Genomic DNA, 17,047 nt, shown 5'->3' with positions numbered 1-17,047 from the left:
TTCATTGATGAAAGAGCTTTGTTCATATTACCGGTGTTAGATTGTACATTATACTTACGCCTATATTACATTTACTGATTGTTTATTCATTAGGCTAAACCAGTCAGTCCAAGCGCAGATGGCTAGACCAGACTTGAAGTCTTCCTATTTTTATTGTTATATTTATAAAATGGTTACTCTTATCACACACACACAAAAATATTGGTTCTTTAATGGTACTTTGGGAAGGTTGAGGTGCTATGGCACCACTTCCGTAAAGAACCTGTTAAGCCCCTGCCTGTATGGTGCTTAAGAGGTTCTCTAGTCTACTGGTTCTTTGCTGGCACCATTTGACAAAGGTGTTCTATACCTGTGCTAATCCAAAAGAGCTACAAGCCAAAGAACCACTTTAGGTGGTACTTGAGAGACAGCGAGCACAAAAAGTACCAAAAAAGTCAAATGTACCACGGCATATGCTACTTAGCACCATTTATGTTTAGAATATAGTGGTTTGTATCTCTCTACTCTTACCTGTATCTGTCTTATTTTTCATGAGTACTGTATTTATGGGATTATACCTGTCCTAAATGTCCAGAGGGAATTAATAAAGGTCTATATCTTTTTATTTAGCTGAAGCTCAAATATAGAATAAAATGGAGTCATAATGTACTAAGGGTTTAGCTGAGGTCGTTGTTTTATACCATGGAGCACTTCTTTTCCATATTTTTCCAATCCATGTGGAATGAAGGTGTCCGAAGCGTTGCCGGTGGTGTCTCCAGCCCAGGTCATACAGGCAGAATTGGACAGTTGCCTGAATATGGAGTATACAGCTGAGAGCCTACCTCTTTTACTGCACCAGGTAACCTGCAATATAAGTGTACAAAAGGTTCACATTTGTACACTTAAGGAATTACAAAGGGATAAATGAACACTTGACGATTTGTGTAATGACAGAATATTAGTAAAAAAAAAAAAGAATAATAATTTAGTCCCCAATTTAGACACATTTGTCTTGTGTTACCCATCCTAACTATTAGGAGCAGTGGCCACTATTAATACAGCACCCGCTTACATCAGTAGGCTACATCTAATTTAACAGTTAGAGTAGAACTGTCCCATCATCGTCGAATAATCAATGAATCAATTGGTTTTGGTCTTAGTCGACCAAGACTTTGTTAGTTATTTATGCTAGTTCCATGGTGAATTAAGTATTTCTTAAAACACGATTCAAACTCTTAGAGATATAACCCTTTAATTCTACCAGCCTATATGCCAATAGCCAGTAGCCATTTTTAAATCAATATTAGAATGTTCAGTTCTCAACCTCAACCTCTCAACCTGAAAAGGCTGGTGCGGTTGAGTCACACATTCCTATGACAATTAGTCCACCTAGTCCATGAGGACATCCTTAAGAGAGAGAAACTTAAAGGTAGGGTAAGTGATGTATATTTTGTTTTTTGTTAAAAAGGTTAAAGTACTATATTCTGATAGTAATCATTGTTGCTACAGAGCGTTTGTTCGGTCACAGGTCTCTTCAGCTCTTAAGTAAACAGAATATAGTACATTTTCAGGTAGGTGACAAAATTTAAGCCAATCAGGGGAGGGCACTGAAAATGCATTTTCTGTTTAATAAAGAGCTGGAGAGACATGGGAGACTCCTTTTACTGAACAAACAATCTATAGCAATGAGAATGAGATCAGAATATAGAGCTATTTAACACTTATTTTAACCAAAGTAAATCACTTACCCTACCTTTTAAAAAAGAGGATTTGTGGCATAGAATAGAAACATGGGCATCAATTGATAAAATGAAATAAAAACACTCTGCTAAACTGTTAACCACTTAAACCCTCTATTCCTAGTAAAATGCACCTGAGTTGCTGTACTTTCAATCTACATCTACACCAAATATACAGTACCCACTTGTCTGTGAAGGCTCCCTTCCAGCTTAGTGCTCCCCTGAAAGTTCCCCTTTCCCTGCAGTAGATGCACTACCGTTTCTTTGTATGTTATAATGAAATTAACCACTTGAACCCTAGCATGCAATTCTGGGGGGATCTCTCGCCAAAAATAGCCGATCTACAACGTGTTACGTTGTGAGGCGTTATTGTTGCCAAATGTTCCCCCCAGAATAGGGATGCTGGCGTTCAAGTGGTTAAGTAAATGCAACGGTAATTTAGAAATGATCAAGATGGATTTTTCTGTATTCTGTTTTTTCCAGTTCTATGCAGACAGATCGTACCAGCTGGCTCAGCTCAAACATCAGCTCATGTTGAGATGGGCGAGGTTCTGTCGTCACAGCGGTGTCATTGAGAAGATGTATCCACACTACAAGGTGACACTTCCATAATGAAATGCAACTTAATGCCTCATTTATACTTGGTAGAATGACAGTGTCGCTTGACAAGCTGGAAAGCGACACCATTGATGAAGTATGAATTAAGATGAAAGCTGCATTGTGTGATATTTCTGAGCACAAGGCCTCAAGTAATAATGCTCTATGAAGGTTTCATTGACACACTACTTACCATTATGTGCACTTGATGGTCATCCATGTGTTTTTTGTGGTTTGTAGAGCAGTTCTCAACTTCTTTTTATCTCAGGGACCCCAATCTGCACTGTGAAATTCTTTAGTGTTAATTTAACTATGAGAGTGTACAAATGGACCCCTAAGGTTCTATGTGTAAACTCTCTGAGTTACAGACCTGTAAGGATCCATTTGTAACTATCAATCATTTAGCTGGGGACCCCCTGGACCCTGGAACCTCCTCAAGGAACCTGTGGGGGATCAAACTTTGAGAACCAGTTTTATATTAATCAAAATGTATCATAGGCTGTTCAATTCACCTTATTTGACTTATTTTACATACAGTAATGTAACAGATAATCAGCCATATTTGATTATTTATTATACATTCTTTATAGTACTAACAATATACTGTAGATCTTTGGTTTTGCAACTCTGTAATTTTTTTCCCATCTTTTTTTGTGGTCAGAAGCAAATGTCATATATGATGAATGAGTATGATGATGCAGTTCAGAGGGCACGTAGGCTGGCCGTGTCGAGGGAGAAGATCCTGACAGATCGAGGAAATCCAATCAATGTGGTCACTCAGGACGACGTTGTCATTTACCTGAAATGGCTGGTCTGTCACCTGCACTCAGTGAAGACCATTCATAACTTCCTGCATGTAAGGATCTCAAGCAAGTTGGTCATTGTTATTATTTAGTTTTATTTGTCCAATTCCGTACAATCCTCAGTGTTCATTTAACTCTCTGAGTGTACAGATGTAAACAAACGAACCCTACTTTGCCAATAACGGTTGGTTTGCTTGTTTTCTTTTTACATTAGATGTCCGTAAAACATGCACAACTTTATATTTTTTCTGTTTTTGGTTTACAGGTGATACACTACATCCCATCACGTGATAGAAAGGATAAAGGAGAATCATCTCAGCAAACCTTCACAAAGGATCCTTTAAATGAGCCTCAACATCTTAATGGTCAGGGACAAATCACCACCAACCTCAATATCTAAATTATGAAATATTGACCTCCTTACCTACTAAGTCAAAGTGCAGTTTGTAGTTAAATAGTTTGCTTAGTTACTGCACTTTGGCTTTGTACTGTTTGTAGGGCATTTAATACCATACAAAAAGCCTGGTCTAATGTCACCCTAATGTTTTTCCACTGCAGGACTAGTAGAAGATCTTCCTATACATACAGTTCAACTGAACAATTTTCGTGCTGAACTGCACTCCTTGGTTTCCTATTTCCACCTGCCTTACGACATTGTAAACCTCAGGACCACTGGCGATGAAATGGAGCTATTCAGCATGGTAGTACAGTTGTTTGATCCACATATACACTATACTGTATACTACAATATGACACCACTACAGAGAAATCTCTTGCAATACACAGTAATTATTCTTGGAACAACCGTGGGCATCTATCTGACATCAAGCACAAACTGTGAATACGGAACTGACATTCAATACTACCACTACTAGACACTACTGAGTGTTTGCCATTAGAATAGTTCATCAGAGGTGTTCTTTGCACAGGTGTCAAGGGAGTTCAGAACAATCTTCAGAAAACAGGAGCTGATGAAGACCTTTCCCCAGTGTGACAGCACAGAAGTCAAAGATAGCCAGTGGGGGAGGAAAAGTCCAAGTATGGCCTTGAAGAAAGAGGCAAATTGGATCCCCTTCATTCAGGTCTGGATGAAAAGACCTCAGAACCCAATACTTTAAACGTTTGATAATAGCAAGACATTATTTAAAGTCTGACTGATATGTTTTCATTTTAGGTATGATAGCTTTGAGCTGTGCCTGTATACGATTGCCCCCCCCCCCCTCTCCTCTCCTCTCCTCTGCTGCTCAGCTTTCACATTAGTAATGTTGTTCTCTGTACCAGAGTACTTTCTCAGTTACTATGTCTTCAGGTTTTAAAGGTCATTCCAAATGACATGGCATTTCAAGGAAGCAGTTTACTGCGTTTTTATGCAGGTTAAGCCCTTGAAACAGGATCCGTGGCAGAAGAAACTCATCGCAAAGCTTAAGGAACATCATTCTGTTGATGAGTTACTGAAAATGTACTGCAGATTTCTTCAGGTAATGATGGCCGTGACAATTACTCAACCAGATCTGGAACAACATTTTCAAGTGATATTTGACCAGATCGAGGTCTGCAATACATTTGTTATGTGTCCTTACATCAATGTTTTAGCTCCTCATATGTTTTGTTCTGATTCTTATCAATTCAGGCCTCAGATCTGCCCCAAGTATGTGAAGCTCTAAGACAACATGCTGCTCATGTTTGTGAAATGCAAGGTGGAAGGTCGTCTTCAGTGGCATCACACACAAGCAGACCAAAAGAACAAAAGACCTCGCAGATCTGGGCCAGTATTTATAATGTTGCTGCTATCTCTGAGGCATGTATCAGTACTCTTATTTATAACATGTTGTTTTGGAAGGGGGAAAGTACTTGCATTCTCTCAAACCCATCTGTTTCAGAGTTCATATTAATCTTATAATTATAATTTAATAATATATAATTACAAGGGATATTTCTCCCCCTCTTAGGACACAAAAATGGTCGGCTCATCCAGACTCGGAACCATGAGAGGCCTGGACAAAAGTGGTTGGAAAAGCAAAGTCATGCCTGTAACCCCAAAAAGTAAAAGGTTTGTGCAATGCACAGAGAAAATCACAATCCCATAGAATAGGAATAGAATGTAGCAAGTCATGTCTCACTGTTCTAATTACAGTTACAGTTATATGGACAGCGTACAGCTCCTGGGTCTAGATGGCAGCCCAGAGGAGGGTACCTCAGACCCCATCATAACCAGGGGAGCATACCTGTCCCTTATTTACTTACGCCATCTCAAGATCCGAGAGCTACAGGTGAGCTACACAGCAAAATCCTCAGTGTTAACTCCAAGAGTCAAGAGTGTACAAATGAAACCAAATAGACCCTTTACGGGTCAATTTGGTTTCATTTGCACGCTCTCGTCGGTATAAATGGATTGAGGATTTTAATGTGTGTATAGTTCTTCTGTTTCAAATTCAAACATTCAAACATTATTCTTCCAGGAAAATCATTTATTCTGTTCAACAGAATAATATTCATCTTTTTATGTGAAATTCAAATGTTGGCTTAAATAGTTTTCATTCAAATTGGCGTTGCTTCACATGGATTTAATTTACAGTTTGAGTGAATTATACTCTACATACAGTATTAAATCCAAAGCCCCAAATTCATCAAGCTGTTGAGAGAAGGGAGAGCTGATTCAAGATCAGTCTTTCCACCTCCGCTCCGAACATAATGAATGAGCCAGGTGAGGGTGCTTAAACAACCTCCTATGAGATGCTTAACATGTGTGGGTCTCAGGGTTATTATAGTTAACTAAAACAAACTAAATAATGAAAGCTAGAATTCCAAAAACATTTGAATTAACTGGAAGAAGAAAAAAAAACTGAAACTGCATTGTGTGCTTACAAAACTAACTAAAACCATAGAAAATGATTTGTTCATATTTCATACATAAGACTAGAATTTTGGGTGAACATGAAATATTATCTTCAAATATCTTTAGCTGTGCCCGTTTTAAGTCCTTTTGTTTGTCAAAGCAGATCTACAAGCTCACGCATTGTGGCTCATAGATCTGCTATTTTTGTAATTTTTCCGACCTTGAATATCTTGTTGAATTATTTTTTTTATAAAACCAACACTAAAACTACCAAAAACTCAACTTAAAGGGACTACACCATGAATTTTAACTTTTCCTTCTTTTTTGTGTGTTTTTGGTCTCCTCTACCTCTCTTCTATCCCCAAAAATACCCCAGATTGAGCACTCAGGCTTTCACAGCAGCAAAAGAAAAAAAACGTTTTTTTTCTTTTTTTTAAAAACTTATTCCACTCAGAACCAGGAGATAACATGCATAGAAACTGTCTCAATAGCGCCACGTGCAAATCAGGACAATGTGGTATTGCAGGTGAAAGTGCTTTATAAGCCAGAGAGAAGTTGGAATGAGTATATCTGAGGCTTGATTTAGGCTTAAACCTTTTGAAAAACGTTTGAGGGACATAAACAATATGATATTAAATATTAAATATATTTTTTTAAATTCATGGTGTAGATCCTTTAAACTAGCCTTTTGATCAAACTAAAACACAAACTAAACTAGCAAATCTGCTTTAAAAACTAATCAAAACTAAACAAAAAAAAAGAAAAACGCTAAAGCTATATCAACCTTGGTGGGTCTCAACCACTTAAACCCCAGCATATCTGTATTCTGTGGAAAACCTTAGCAGAAAATAGCAGATCTACAAGCTCACAACGACGCATGGCGTTTAAAAGTGGTTAATCCTTCCTGTCCGTAGCGTGTCTCTCTGGGAATGCTCAACTACCTGCGCTCTGTGGAGAGGACCTTGACCATTGACCTGGCTGGTCTGTGCTCGAGGAGAGAAGGATTGGTGGTCACTGCAGACGAGACAGGCTGGATGAATGCAGCCAGAGGGGGCAGTGGGCTGGCTGGAGGTCTAGGCTCCCTCCACTACAGCCACAATTCTCCTGTCGACTACAAAGTGTGTACTGTGTCTGCCATTGTGTACACCAGGGGTTCTCAACCTGTGGGCTGGGACCCCCAGGGGGGTCCCCACATGATTTTTGGGGGGGGTCTCCAGATGACAGTGAAGTGGCAATTTAATGACTTTTAAGACCTTTTTAATACCTCAAACAAAAGGAAAGAAAAGAAAAAAAAAGACCATTACCGCATCAAAAGTAATCAACAAACTATACTATGAAGTCTGGTCAAACATTGGCAAAATTGTCCAATATTATAAGAAAGAGGCAAAAATTGTGAAAATAGCCGATCTACAAGCTCACAACCCCTCTCAACGAGGCGTTGTGAGCTTGTAGATCGGCTATTTTCACAATATTTATCAGTGGAACCTTGTCAGACTAAATGTAATACCTCAACTCCTACATTCCAAGTGCTTGTCAGGGTGGGGGAAAAGGTTGAGAACCACTGGTGTACACTGTAAGGTCCTGAGTGTTCATTTGACTCTGAGGTGTACAGTTTTACGTAAAGTCCCATTTCAGTTGCAGTGCTCTGAGTTCATGGAGTTTCCTGAAGTGGAGAACCTTCATGACTTCTACAGCACAGAGGGGCGTTTCATCCACACCCAAGACCAGAGAGGCCTCTACGTGGTGTACGACGTTGCTTTGCAGGACCTGGAGGAACAAGAGAATCTCCTGGCTATCGTTGCCTCCCAGTTCATCCAAAGGAACAGGAAGGAGCAGGTGGGGAAGTTCGAGGGCTCCGTACCTTCCGCAACAGATGTTCACTCCTCCCGGCCCCTGGGTAGGACGGATGTAGACCGTGTGGCGGTGCTCCTCGACTTGTGGACGTGTGAGACAGAGTTCTTGGAGAGCAAAGTGCAGGTGCGGAGTGGTGATAATAATGGGTAGATTTACTCACAGATTTACTTACAGATCTCTTTGTTGGCTTAGCTCTTGAACACACATTCTCAGAATGTAAAGCATAATGACTTTGCTGTGTTATTTACATGTCATATTTCTCAGCGGGCATTCTGGCCTACTTAACAGTACTTACTTAACCTTTATTTATCTGGGGAAGAGTTTTTATTGAGGCATGCAGGAGGTTCATTTGCAGCATTGTCCTGCTTTACATTCACATCATTACACACATTCTCACCTGGGAGCTGCGTAGTATAACCACTCACTGTCTTCTACCGCTAACCACTGAGCAGCTTCACTGAACAACCTGGGGGTGAAGTGCTTCTGCAACTCACTTTCCATTGGCTACAATACTTAATTTCACAATGTAATATTGTAACATGTCTTGTCTATTTTCAGCTCCTGAACTGTTACTATGAAGCCTACCAGCATGTGTCAGGGTGTGAGGAGAGGTTCGCCATGGCCCAGGTTATCACTGACATCATGCACAGAAGGCCACAACTGGACCTGGGCCATGATTACTTTGTGCAAGCCTACAGGGCAGAGATGGCCTGCCTTCAAAGTCACCACAACCTCATCAGAGCAGTTCTGGACTGTCAGGTAACTGTTTAATGGGGGGGTGAAATTATATTCACCATTGTTGGCACAATAAGCACATTGTTCGAGGAACTTAGCATTTCCCACCTCTCTATGTACGTGGAAATCAGCAAAATAATGTTATGTAAAAGTGTTTAACACATTGATTGCCTAGATCGAGTTAACTCGTTTTTACTAGTCTTTAGAATCCATCACTTGATTGCCAAGAACTCGTTTTAGGGAGAGATTTTTTTTTTAAAGATTTTTCGAAGATCTAGACTCCCATCCACTTCCTTGTTAACTTAAAACATAAAAATTCTGTATCTCGGCTCCTGAGTACTTTTTTTTTTCAATTAAAAATCTCTGGCAATAAACTGCAAAAAATCTGAAATAATTCTGGCAGTCAATGTGTTAATGTACTGTAATGTGTGAAAGCAACCGTGCTTGAATGACACATTTAGGTTAACTATTTAAGCTATTTTTTGAAGATTTCAAAATAAAAAGTTAAAATGTTTGAACACGACTAGAATTACATGCACCCAAATAGGGACGGCTGGTTGAAAGTGGTTAATTATGCCTCGTAGAATCCCTGTGTATGGGACTGATTAAACCACAGCAGAAGAGTTTCCTCTTGACTTACAGTACAACTCTTGAGTCTCATGTGTCTGTCCTTTGACTCTCTCAATAACAGGGACACTGAAAATGGAGCCATTCACTGTAGTAATATTGTCATTCAATCTGCTTCATATTATACTGCACCGCCACAAATATAAACAAGTATTGTGTTCTTCGTCAGATTGACCAACAGCGCCAGTATATCCAGCGCATATGGCGAGGTGATCAGACAGGCTCTGTAAATGAATATGGCCTTCCACCAAACTATGTGCCCAAACATCTGGTATCACTTGGTGGCGGCAGGCAAGTGATACACAGATAGCTGAAGTATATTTATGGCATTTAGTGTTTGAAATGTATTCGATGCTATTGTTTACGCCATGCATTGTATGTTTTCCTGTCTCTCAACCCTGTTTACAGCCCGGCACTGAACAACATATTCCTTCTGGAGGTTCATCCGTCCCTCTGCCTGGCTGCTTCAGTGTATCACACGTTGGCCAAGGCTCACACAGAGCTGTGTCGGCTGCAGGGGGCTGTGGGGCTTGCCGAGAGAGTGAACCTTGAACACAGGCTCTTACAACAGGCTCTGCAGGACTGGAGCACCCTGACTTTACCTGGAGCCTCCTACAGCTCTCAAACACAAAAGGATGTATGTTTTCCTCTGTATTATCATTATATACGCATGTATCTGTATTAGAGTTTTCTAATTATTTGTCTAAATGAAATTACTTGGTCGGTTTTTCAAAAACACAAGATGTACAGTAGAATTCTCAAAAACACAATAGGTCTTATAATGACTTAAACAAACTTAAAAAGTAACCAATAATGTGTCTTACTTTCATGTCAACAATCATTTTGCAAGTTTTTTTTAAATGTTTCAGTGTTTTTCAAATGTCTGTAAAACATAAAACGTCACATCTTTTATTTCCTCCCCACTACAGTTGTTTTCAGATGTGTTTTTTGATGACCCCACTCTGGTCCAAGGTGTTGGTCTGTCCTTGATAAGGTCTGCCGAGGAAAGGGATATGAGACAAGGGAAGGAGAAGCAGTTCCACGCTGTGGAGACTCTGTCCAAGTTGTTGGAGCTGGTGTCCATCCGTCATCGACTGGTGGAGTCAGCCTCTGAGACTGCACATCTGTCACAGTTGAGCTAACACTCACGCCTCGGTCAAAATAGAATCTTTATCAACATGGTTGTTTTATTCTTCCTTGGAGTGCCAGATGGGTGGGGGTTGCCATACTGATGAAGTCAGCCTCTGAGACTGCACATCTGGCACATTTGAGTTTCAAATGGGTCAAATAGTGTGGCAAAACAACCGTTTTAACCCTGCTCTAGTACAGGATGTGCTTGTGTTTTCACATGTTAAAACTTATACCTCCGGAACAGACAAGTTAACATTTAGGTTTCGGGTTGCAACAGTGTTTTCAAGTAATTCTTCTGTTTCTGTCTACCACATGGGTGGGGTTTACTAGATGGGACAACACAATAAGTGCCAGGAAGTATAGTATAAACGACTTCAGAGCCAGTTTTGTGTACTTTTCTATGATTAAGAGAACTATTCACAAGCCTATCCTGATGCTATGAACTCCACCCTTTTGGTGAAAGGGTGGTGTTAAAAATAGGCTAAAACAAATGCAGCAACAACAGAAATCATTGCAACCACTATCTGATCCAGGTTTGCTTACATTACACACAGAAAATATACAGCATAATTAATTCAGTACAGTGTCTCAGCACAGCTGTTTGAAATCAACAATGTTGACAGTTTGAATTTTAAATCTTCCTTCCTGCATGTAAGTGAAGCTCTGCAACAATGAGTAATTATTTGACCCTCATAGGTTATATCGAAACATGGCCATAGAGCTTGGCTTTGATGAGTTCCACCTGTATTTGAGGCCTGTGCAGTTTGAGCTGGCTGTTCATAAAGACAAGCTAGAACATGGACCAGTGTTTATTACAGCCCTGCTGGAAGACAATAGCTGCGTGGACAGGTCATTATCAATAATTTCCCTTCTTTCATTCATTAACATCTTCTACTGTCTACTGACAGCAAAGAAAAAATGGACAAGACTAATATCATGAGAGCAGACATTAAATGGATGGAATCGGTTCACTGGAAATCAGAAATACATGGTTTTAATTTGAATGTTGATGAGCTAGAGATTAGATTTTCCCAACTTAACCTCACCCCTCATTGTTTCTACTCACAGTTACAGTAATTGTAATATAATTCTGGTGGATTGCATGTTATGTAATTACATTTGATGTAATCCAGTAAAGCATTGTACAGAAGGAAGTAATATTCATCACCCGTTTCAGGTACATCCCATCCAGTCTGCCTCTGAGCATTCAGGAACTCGACGAGAGCCAAATTGGGAGATTCAGCTTCAACTCAGTGGAAACTGTTGTACATGTATGTTTGAATAGAAGGAGTTGTTTATCAGTGAATAAATGAATGCATCCATCAATCCATCAATCAATCAATCAATCTTTCAATCCCTCTGCCTCTCCTTAGCTTATGAGCAGACCGAGCATAGAAAACCTACAGGTGACTTTGGCCTGCCAGGTTGCCCAGAAGAATGCACTGGTCAGTGTGGTGAAGCAGGTTTGTCTTTGCTATTGGGCAGAGACATCAGCAGGTCCAACAGAGGTTTGAAAATAGTTGAATATAGAACCCAACAAGTATTTAATTTCAGCCACATGTAAAGAACATGCCACACATGCTACAGTTGAATTAATGTTTATTTCCTGTTCATGTTTAGGGCCAGGAGAGCATTCCCTCTGACAATGAGGCAAAATCCTCCACATGTCTTGATTCACAGACTTGCAGGGACAATGACAGCATAAAGAAAAAGGCTGAATCTGTTCCCTCAAAAGCAGCTAAGAGTTCTGTCATTGGAAATAAGAACAGGTAAGTTTAACTGCTAGATGGGAAATGTATGATTGGTAGTTGTAATTAAAATGTTATTCCATTGTGGATGTGCACAATTAAGGACTAGAACTTTTCATTTGTTGAACTGTGATTTTTTTGTTCATGCAGGCTAATGGAAGCCTTTGTGTCCATTCAACTGGAAAAAGTTGGTTTGCGTGATGAGATGCTGAATTCATTCTTTAAGAAGAAACAAGCAATGGGGGGACTTATCAAAACTCCAGTGAGTTGCATTGCAGACTAAAGCTACTCAGGTGGTTGAGCATGAAGATACATTTGATTAAAGCATGACTTCACCCATTTTCATACCTATCTTCATATAATTGGTCCTCACTAATGCTCATTATATGGCACCATTTTTGTCAACTCGGTCTACGTCTCAGAGGAGGGCTGTGGACAATACAGAAACCCGCCTGCCTACCAGTGACATCATCATTGGCTTTTTCCCACCAAACATGCAGGAACAATGGCTTCCATTATAGCATGCTAACTTTCCAGGAATAGAAAAGCCTGCAGTTTCTAATAGCTTGGATTCCCCATCGATGATGTCACTGGTAGGTGGGTTTCTGAACTGTCCACAGCTCTCCTCTGAGACACAGACCGTGTAGACAAAAATGGTACCATATATGAAGATGGGTTGAAATGGGTGAAGTTGTCCTTTAACTACTCGCAAAAAACTAATGTCTCTCTGTCTGTCTGTCTGTCTGTCTGTCTGTCTGTCTGTCTGTGTGTGTCTCTCTCGCTCTCGCTCTCGCTCTCTCTCTCTCTCTCTCCCACCCACCACAGGAGGAAGTTGCCAAGATCAAAAGAAAACTAATCCTGGAGTTCTGTAAAAAGTATGTGTGTGTTAAATAATATTAATGTTTTATACATTTTATTAATCTAGGAATTTCTGGTTGTCCTAGTCTTATACTGTAGATCAGTCTACCAGTGTCAGATAAATACCTCAAATGTAAAAGTGTAAAATGTTGTTGTCTTGGCCATTTATTCCACAGATTCAGCATGCACATGTCTCAGTACTGTGTGAGAGCACAGATTATTGCATATTGCTACAGCCTGACCTCCCTCTTGCATGACAGTCCCATCGTCCGCCAGTCTAACTTCATGATTGGCCAAGCCAGGCAGAAAGTCTGTTTGGATTCAGAAGTTGACCTTTGTCCTGACCCCAGGTAGAACCAACCTAAAGTAGTGCCATGGGTTTTTGTTTTGCCATTACAAGAAAATGTACACTTTAACCACTTAAACCTCCCTATTGTTTTTCCCGTGTACGGTACACCTAATCTCTTCCCCTAAAAAAGGCTGATCTACAAGCTCACATTGCTACGCGTTGTGAGCTTGTAGATCCCCCCCAGAATTGCATGCTAGGGTTCAAGTGGTTAATTTCATTATAACATACAAAGAAACGTAGTGCATCTACTGCAGGGAAAGGGGAACTTTCAGGGGAGCACCAAGCTGGAAGGGAGCCTTCACAGACACAAGTGGGTACTGTACCAAGTCGACACACTGGGATGTGGGAATTCATTGTCCCATTGTCCCATCATATTAACCACTAAGTCATATGTACTTCATCATATGATGGATAGCAAAAATAGCCAATCTACAAGCTCACACAATGACGATCTTCTACTTTCAGTATTTTTTCCACCTACAAATAAGTGTAAACAACAGAAGTACTTTTGTGTAGCCTGTATTGCAAATAGAAATTTCACACACACACACACACACACACACACACACACACACACACACACACACACACACACACACACACACACACACACACACACACACACACACACACACACACACACACACACACACACACACACACACACACACTGTCATGAGATCACAGAGATGCATTGTGTTTATTCAGTGTCACCCAGAGTCTAACCCAACTCTTCCTCTGAACAGGACCTTCCAGCGTCGCCTTCGAAGGTTGCTGTCTGCAGACGGCAAAGCACTCATCAACCTGTGGTTCATCCCCCACTATTCTGAAGTACTACCCATGTTCAAAACCATAGATGCTTCGGTGAGATACAGTACTAAAACCAATCACTACTTCTTTCGTGTATCATCATCAGATGTCCAGCCCAATGCCACGCTCATATATATATATATATATATATATATATATATATATATATATATATATATATATATATATGGATATTTCCTGGATATTTCCCCAGGATGTTTCCCCTTTTAATTTCTCATTTCTAATGTACAGGCATCTGCCAAGGGTCTCCATCACACTCTGGAGATAATGTCTTCTCTTCATGACATAGTCTACTATCTGGTCAGCTTTGCCAGACTAGGAAACACAGGAGAGCCCTTCTCCTCCCTCTCCTGGAGGAGAAGACCAGAAGAAGCACAGGCGCATCTGTCAGCTGATTGGGGAGGCACTGAAGGCATTGGTAGATAAATCTTGCCAATCAACATTCATAATATTTAATAATCTTTCCTATTTACAAACATATCATATTGATCAGTAATTGTGCACAGGTGAACAGGTTGCCTATGCCAACAGGTTGCCTATGTGCTTGCCGCACAAACATTGATCAAGCTAACATATTTATTGCACATATATCTTTGTCCAACCCTGGGTGTTTTATAGGAGCAGAGCTATGGGACATCCAGCGGCAGGTTGACAGTCTGTCTGATCCTGGCAGCCCTGAGGCTGTGAGCCGTCTGTTGCAGCTCCGAAGGCAGGTTCTCTTCCTGCAGTTTGACAATGCTGTAAGACACCTCATCAGGTGAGTGCCAGGCTGGACAAACGTCATTTCAGGTGACTAACGGGAACACATTGTTGTGTTGAGATGATCAATAGACCCACTGTGTGCTGATGATCGGTGCAGCTTTACAATGATGAATGATAATGCTGATCATTTTGATTTGGACTTAGTTCACCCCCAAAATTACTTTGTCTCCCATGAACCATCCCTTTAAGCTTTGCTTTACAGGCAAAATAAACGAATAAACACAAATAAACCTGATGGACATCTTTTTGTGGCTGTGTGAGTGTCTCTGTTTCATGTTTTTCTTGTCTTTCTTCTCTGTCAGGGAGGCATTCCTCTCCTCAGGTGACATGGTATCTTATCAGAGTGTGAGTGACAACATGGTGGGTGCCCTCCCTCTGCTGAGTGACAGTATTAGACCCACCGTCTACAGTTCTCTGCTGTCCGTTCCTCAACCTCTAGAGCCTCAAAGCCTACGGGTTTGTTCAACTGTCTTACAATACATAGAATCTAACATGAACATCCCTTGTGCTAACATGTACGACTAGGATCAGTGTTTATGCACCGTAGAATTGGTAGATTGGTGTTGAAGGGAAAAGGAGGAATGGGAAAGGGAGAAATGTTGCATTTATATAACACCTACAATTTGCATTACATTCACCCATTGACACACCGACGACGGAGAAAAGCATACAAGGGACCTATCAGCTCATCGGGTCCGCAGTTAGGGGTTAAGTGTCTTGCTCAAGGACACATCTTTGACCTGAGCCAAGAGGAGCAGGGAATCGGACCAGGAACCTTCTGATTTTCGAGATTGCCACTCTGAGCCACTGCTGCCCCAGAGAGGGTAGTTGTGGTTTTCAAATGGATACATCTCACTGTTAACATTTTACTTGAATGAGGCCCACACCAACCCTATAGGAGAAGTTTCCGCTGCAGCCAGAATCAAAATATCACAAAGTTTAAACATGGTAAACACACAGATCTACATATGAAGTGTTCACTGTGTGTGCATTTCTTTCTAGGCTCAAAGAATGTATCCATGGAGATGTTTTCTAGCTTGTCATGGCCTGCATCCTGTGGATATTTGTGATATCCCACCTATTGAATATTGCATGCAGGTACATACCACATACAATTCTCTGATCCTCTTTCTTTTCCATCATACAATTTACTTCAGTTTTAATTGCAAGTTCAGCACGGTCGTCTCCAATTGAAATTAGCTGGGGGAAAATGCTGGTATCAAAACAGTAAGGTGAAATAAACCCTTGTAATAAAACAAGGTAACGGTAAATTAGATACACAAAGCAGTTATGTCCGTAAACTAAGGCAGCTACATGTGTGTTCCGTTTGTCTCCAGCTGTGCCTGAGTGGTCTCGGGGATGAAGGCAGAAAACAGGCAAACGCAGCGATGCTCGGGGTGTCTCTCCTTATGGAGGACGTCCTAGGCAGCGGGCTGGAGGTGGAGCCTCTTTGTCTCCATGACAACAAAAATGATGACTTCCCCCATGGAAGATGTGATGAGGTGTGAAGAAATGCTTATAATGTTATAATAAATAAAATAAAAAGTAACATTTGTTACAGTAGAATCCTCATGCTTCATTTATTTAGCAAACTAGATACAATCCTTATTGTTAATTTATCCATTTGTAACTCTGGGAGTGTATAAATGTAAGGGTCCATTTCGTTACATTTGTAAGAGTTAAAGTAACACTGAGGATTTTACTGTGGAGAAATGAATAATCTGGTCTTCAAGAGAGACCGACCATGAAGTGAAACACAAATACCAGATAATAAAAATATTAAATGGACACTGTTGCATTGACAGCTTTGTGGCTTAATTGGTTTCCAGGAGGACAGGCAGTGTTTGGAAGCTGAAAATGAGGAGACCCATGTCCCAGACTCCATGGTTCCTCTTCGGGATCCCATCCAGGTTCAGTCTGTGTTGAAGGGCTTCTTGCAGCTGACAAAACAGCTTCAGGTGTTCAAGGAGAGCTGGGCTCGAACACATTTAGCTGTTAAGAGGATCAATACACCCAGTCTCTACAGACAATTCCTGAAACTTTACAGGTAGATGAATCTGCAGCTGAAGTAGACTTCTGGGCACAGATATTGGTAGAGTCTACCACTTTTAAACCTTACAGCTCTATTGGGTACAGTATGTCATTATAGGCAAATGTTTTGAAAAGGTTCAGAAACTTAGGGCTTAAGTGTTTGAATC

The 17,047-nt window shown here is 40.6% G+C and overlaps 1 protein-coding gene across 1 annotated transcript in view; it reads left to right on the top strand.

Moving 5' to 3' along the window:
• LOC308074763 (uncharacterized protein) overlaps positions 1-17,047 on the top strand; it is a 28,036-nt gene that overhangs the window by 734 nt on the left and 10,255 nt on the right. Inside the window, exons 3-32 of the mRNA XM_080414272.1 lie at positions 728-838; positions 2,202-2,315; positions 2,977-3,171; positions 3,384-3,483; positions 3,677-3,819; positions 4,048-4,200; positions 4,492-4,596; positions 4,749-4,916; positions 5,068-5,168; positions 5,253-5,388; positions 6,869-7,072; positions 7,590-7,931; positions 8,367-8,567; positions 9,340-9,461; positions 9,579-9,807; positions 10,100-10,302; positions 10,998-11,150; positions 11,479-11,572; positions 11,675-11,809; positions 11,922-12,070; positions 12,200-12,311; positions 12,875-12,924; positions 13,084-13,257; positions 14,003-14,120; positions 14,319-14,505; positions 14,706-14,844; positions 15,152-15,305; positions 15,852-15,947; positions 16,187-16,351; positions 16,679-16,896. Coding sequence (XP_080270398.1) covers positions 728-838; positions 2,202-2,315; positions 2,977-3,171; positions 3,384-3,483; positions 3,677-3,819; positions 4,048-4,200; positions 4,492-4,596; positions 4,749-4,916; positions 5,068-5,168; positions 5,253-5,388; positions 6,869-7,072; positions 7,590-7,931; positions 8,367-8,567; positions 9,340-9,461; positions 9,579-9,807; positions 10,100-10,302; positions 10,998-11,150; positions 11,479-11,572; positions 11,675-11,809; positions 11,922-12,070; positions 12,200-12,311; positions 12,875-12,924; positions 13,084-13,257; positions 14,003-14,120; positions 14,319-14,505; positions 14,706-14,844; positions 15,152-15,305; positions 15,852-15,947; positions 16,187-16,351; positions 16,679-16,896 — 4,571 coding nt within the window. The remainder of the gene's footprint in view (positions 1-727; positions 839-2,201; positions 2,316-2,976; positions 3,172-3,383; positions 3,484-3,676; positions 3,820-4,047; positions 4,201-4,491; positions 4,597-4,748; positions 4,917-5,067; positions 5,169-5,252; positions 5,389-6,868; positions 7,073-7,589; positions 7,932-8,366; positions 8,568-9,339; positions 9,462-9,578; positions 9,808-10,099; positions 10,303-10,997; positions 11,151-11,478; positions 11,573-11,674; positions 11,810-11,921; positions 12,071-12,199; positions 12,312-12,874; positions 12,925-13,083; positions 13,258-14,002; positions 14,121-14,318; positions 14,506-14,705; positions 14,845-15,151; positions 15,306-15,851; positions 15,948-16,186; positions 16,352-16,678; positions 16,897-17,047) is intronic.

Source organism: Gymnoscopelus braueri, assembly GCF_963280865.1.
Source record: "Gymnoscopelus braueri genome assembly, chromosome: 19".
In the NCBI taxonomy this organism is placed as follows: domain Eukaryota; kingdom Metazoa; phylum Chordata; class Actinopteri; order Myctophiformes; family Myctophidae; genus Gymnoscopelus; species Gymnoscopelus braueri.
Note: the sequence above shows the minus strand (reverse complement) of the source record. Positions and strands in the feature narration are given on the sequence as shown.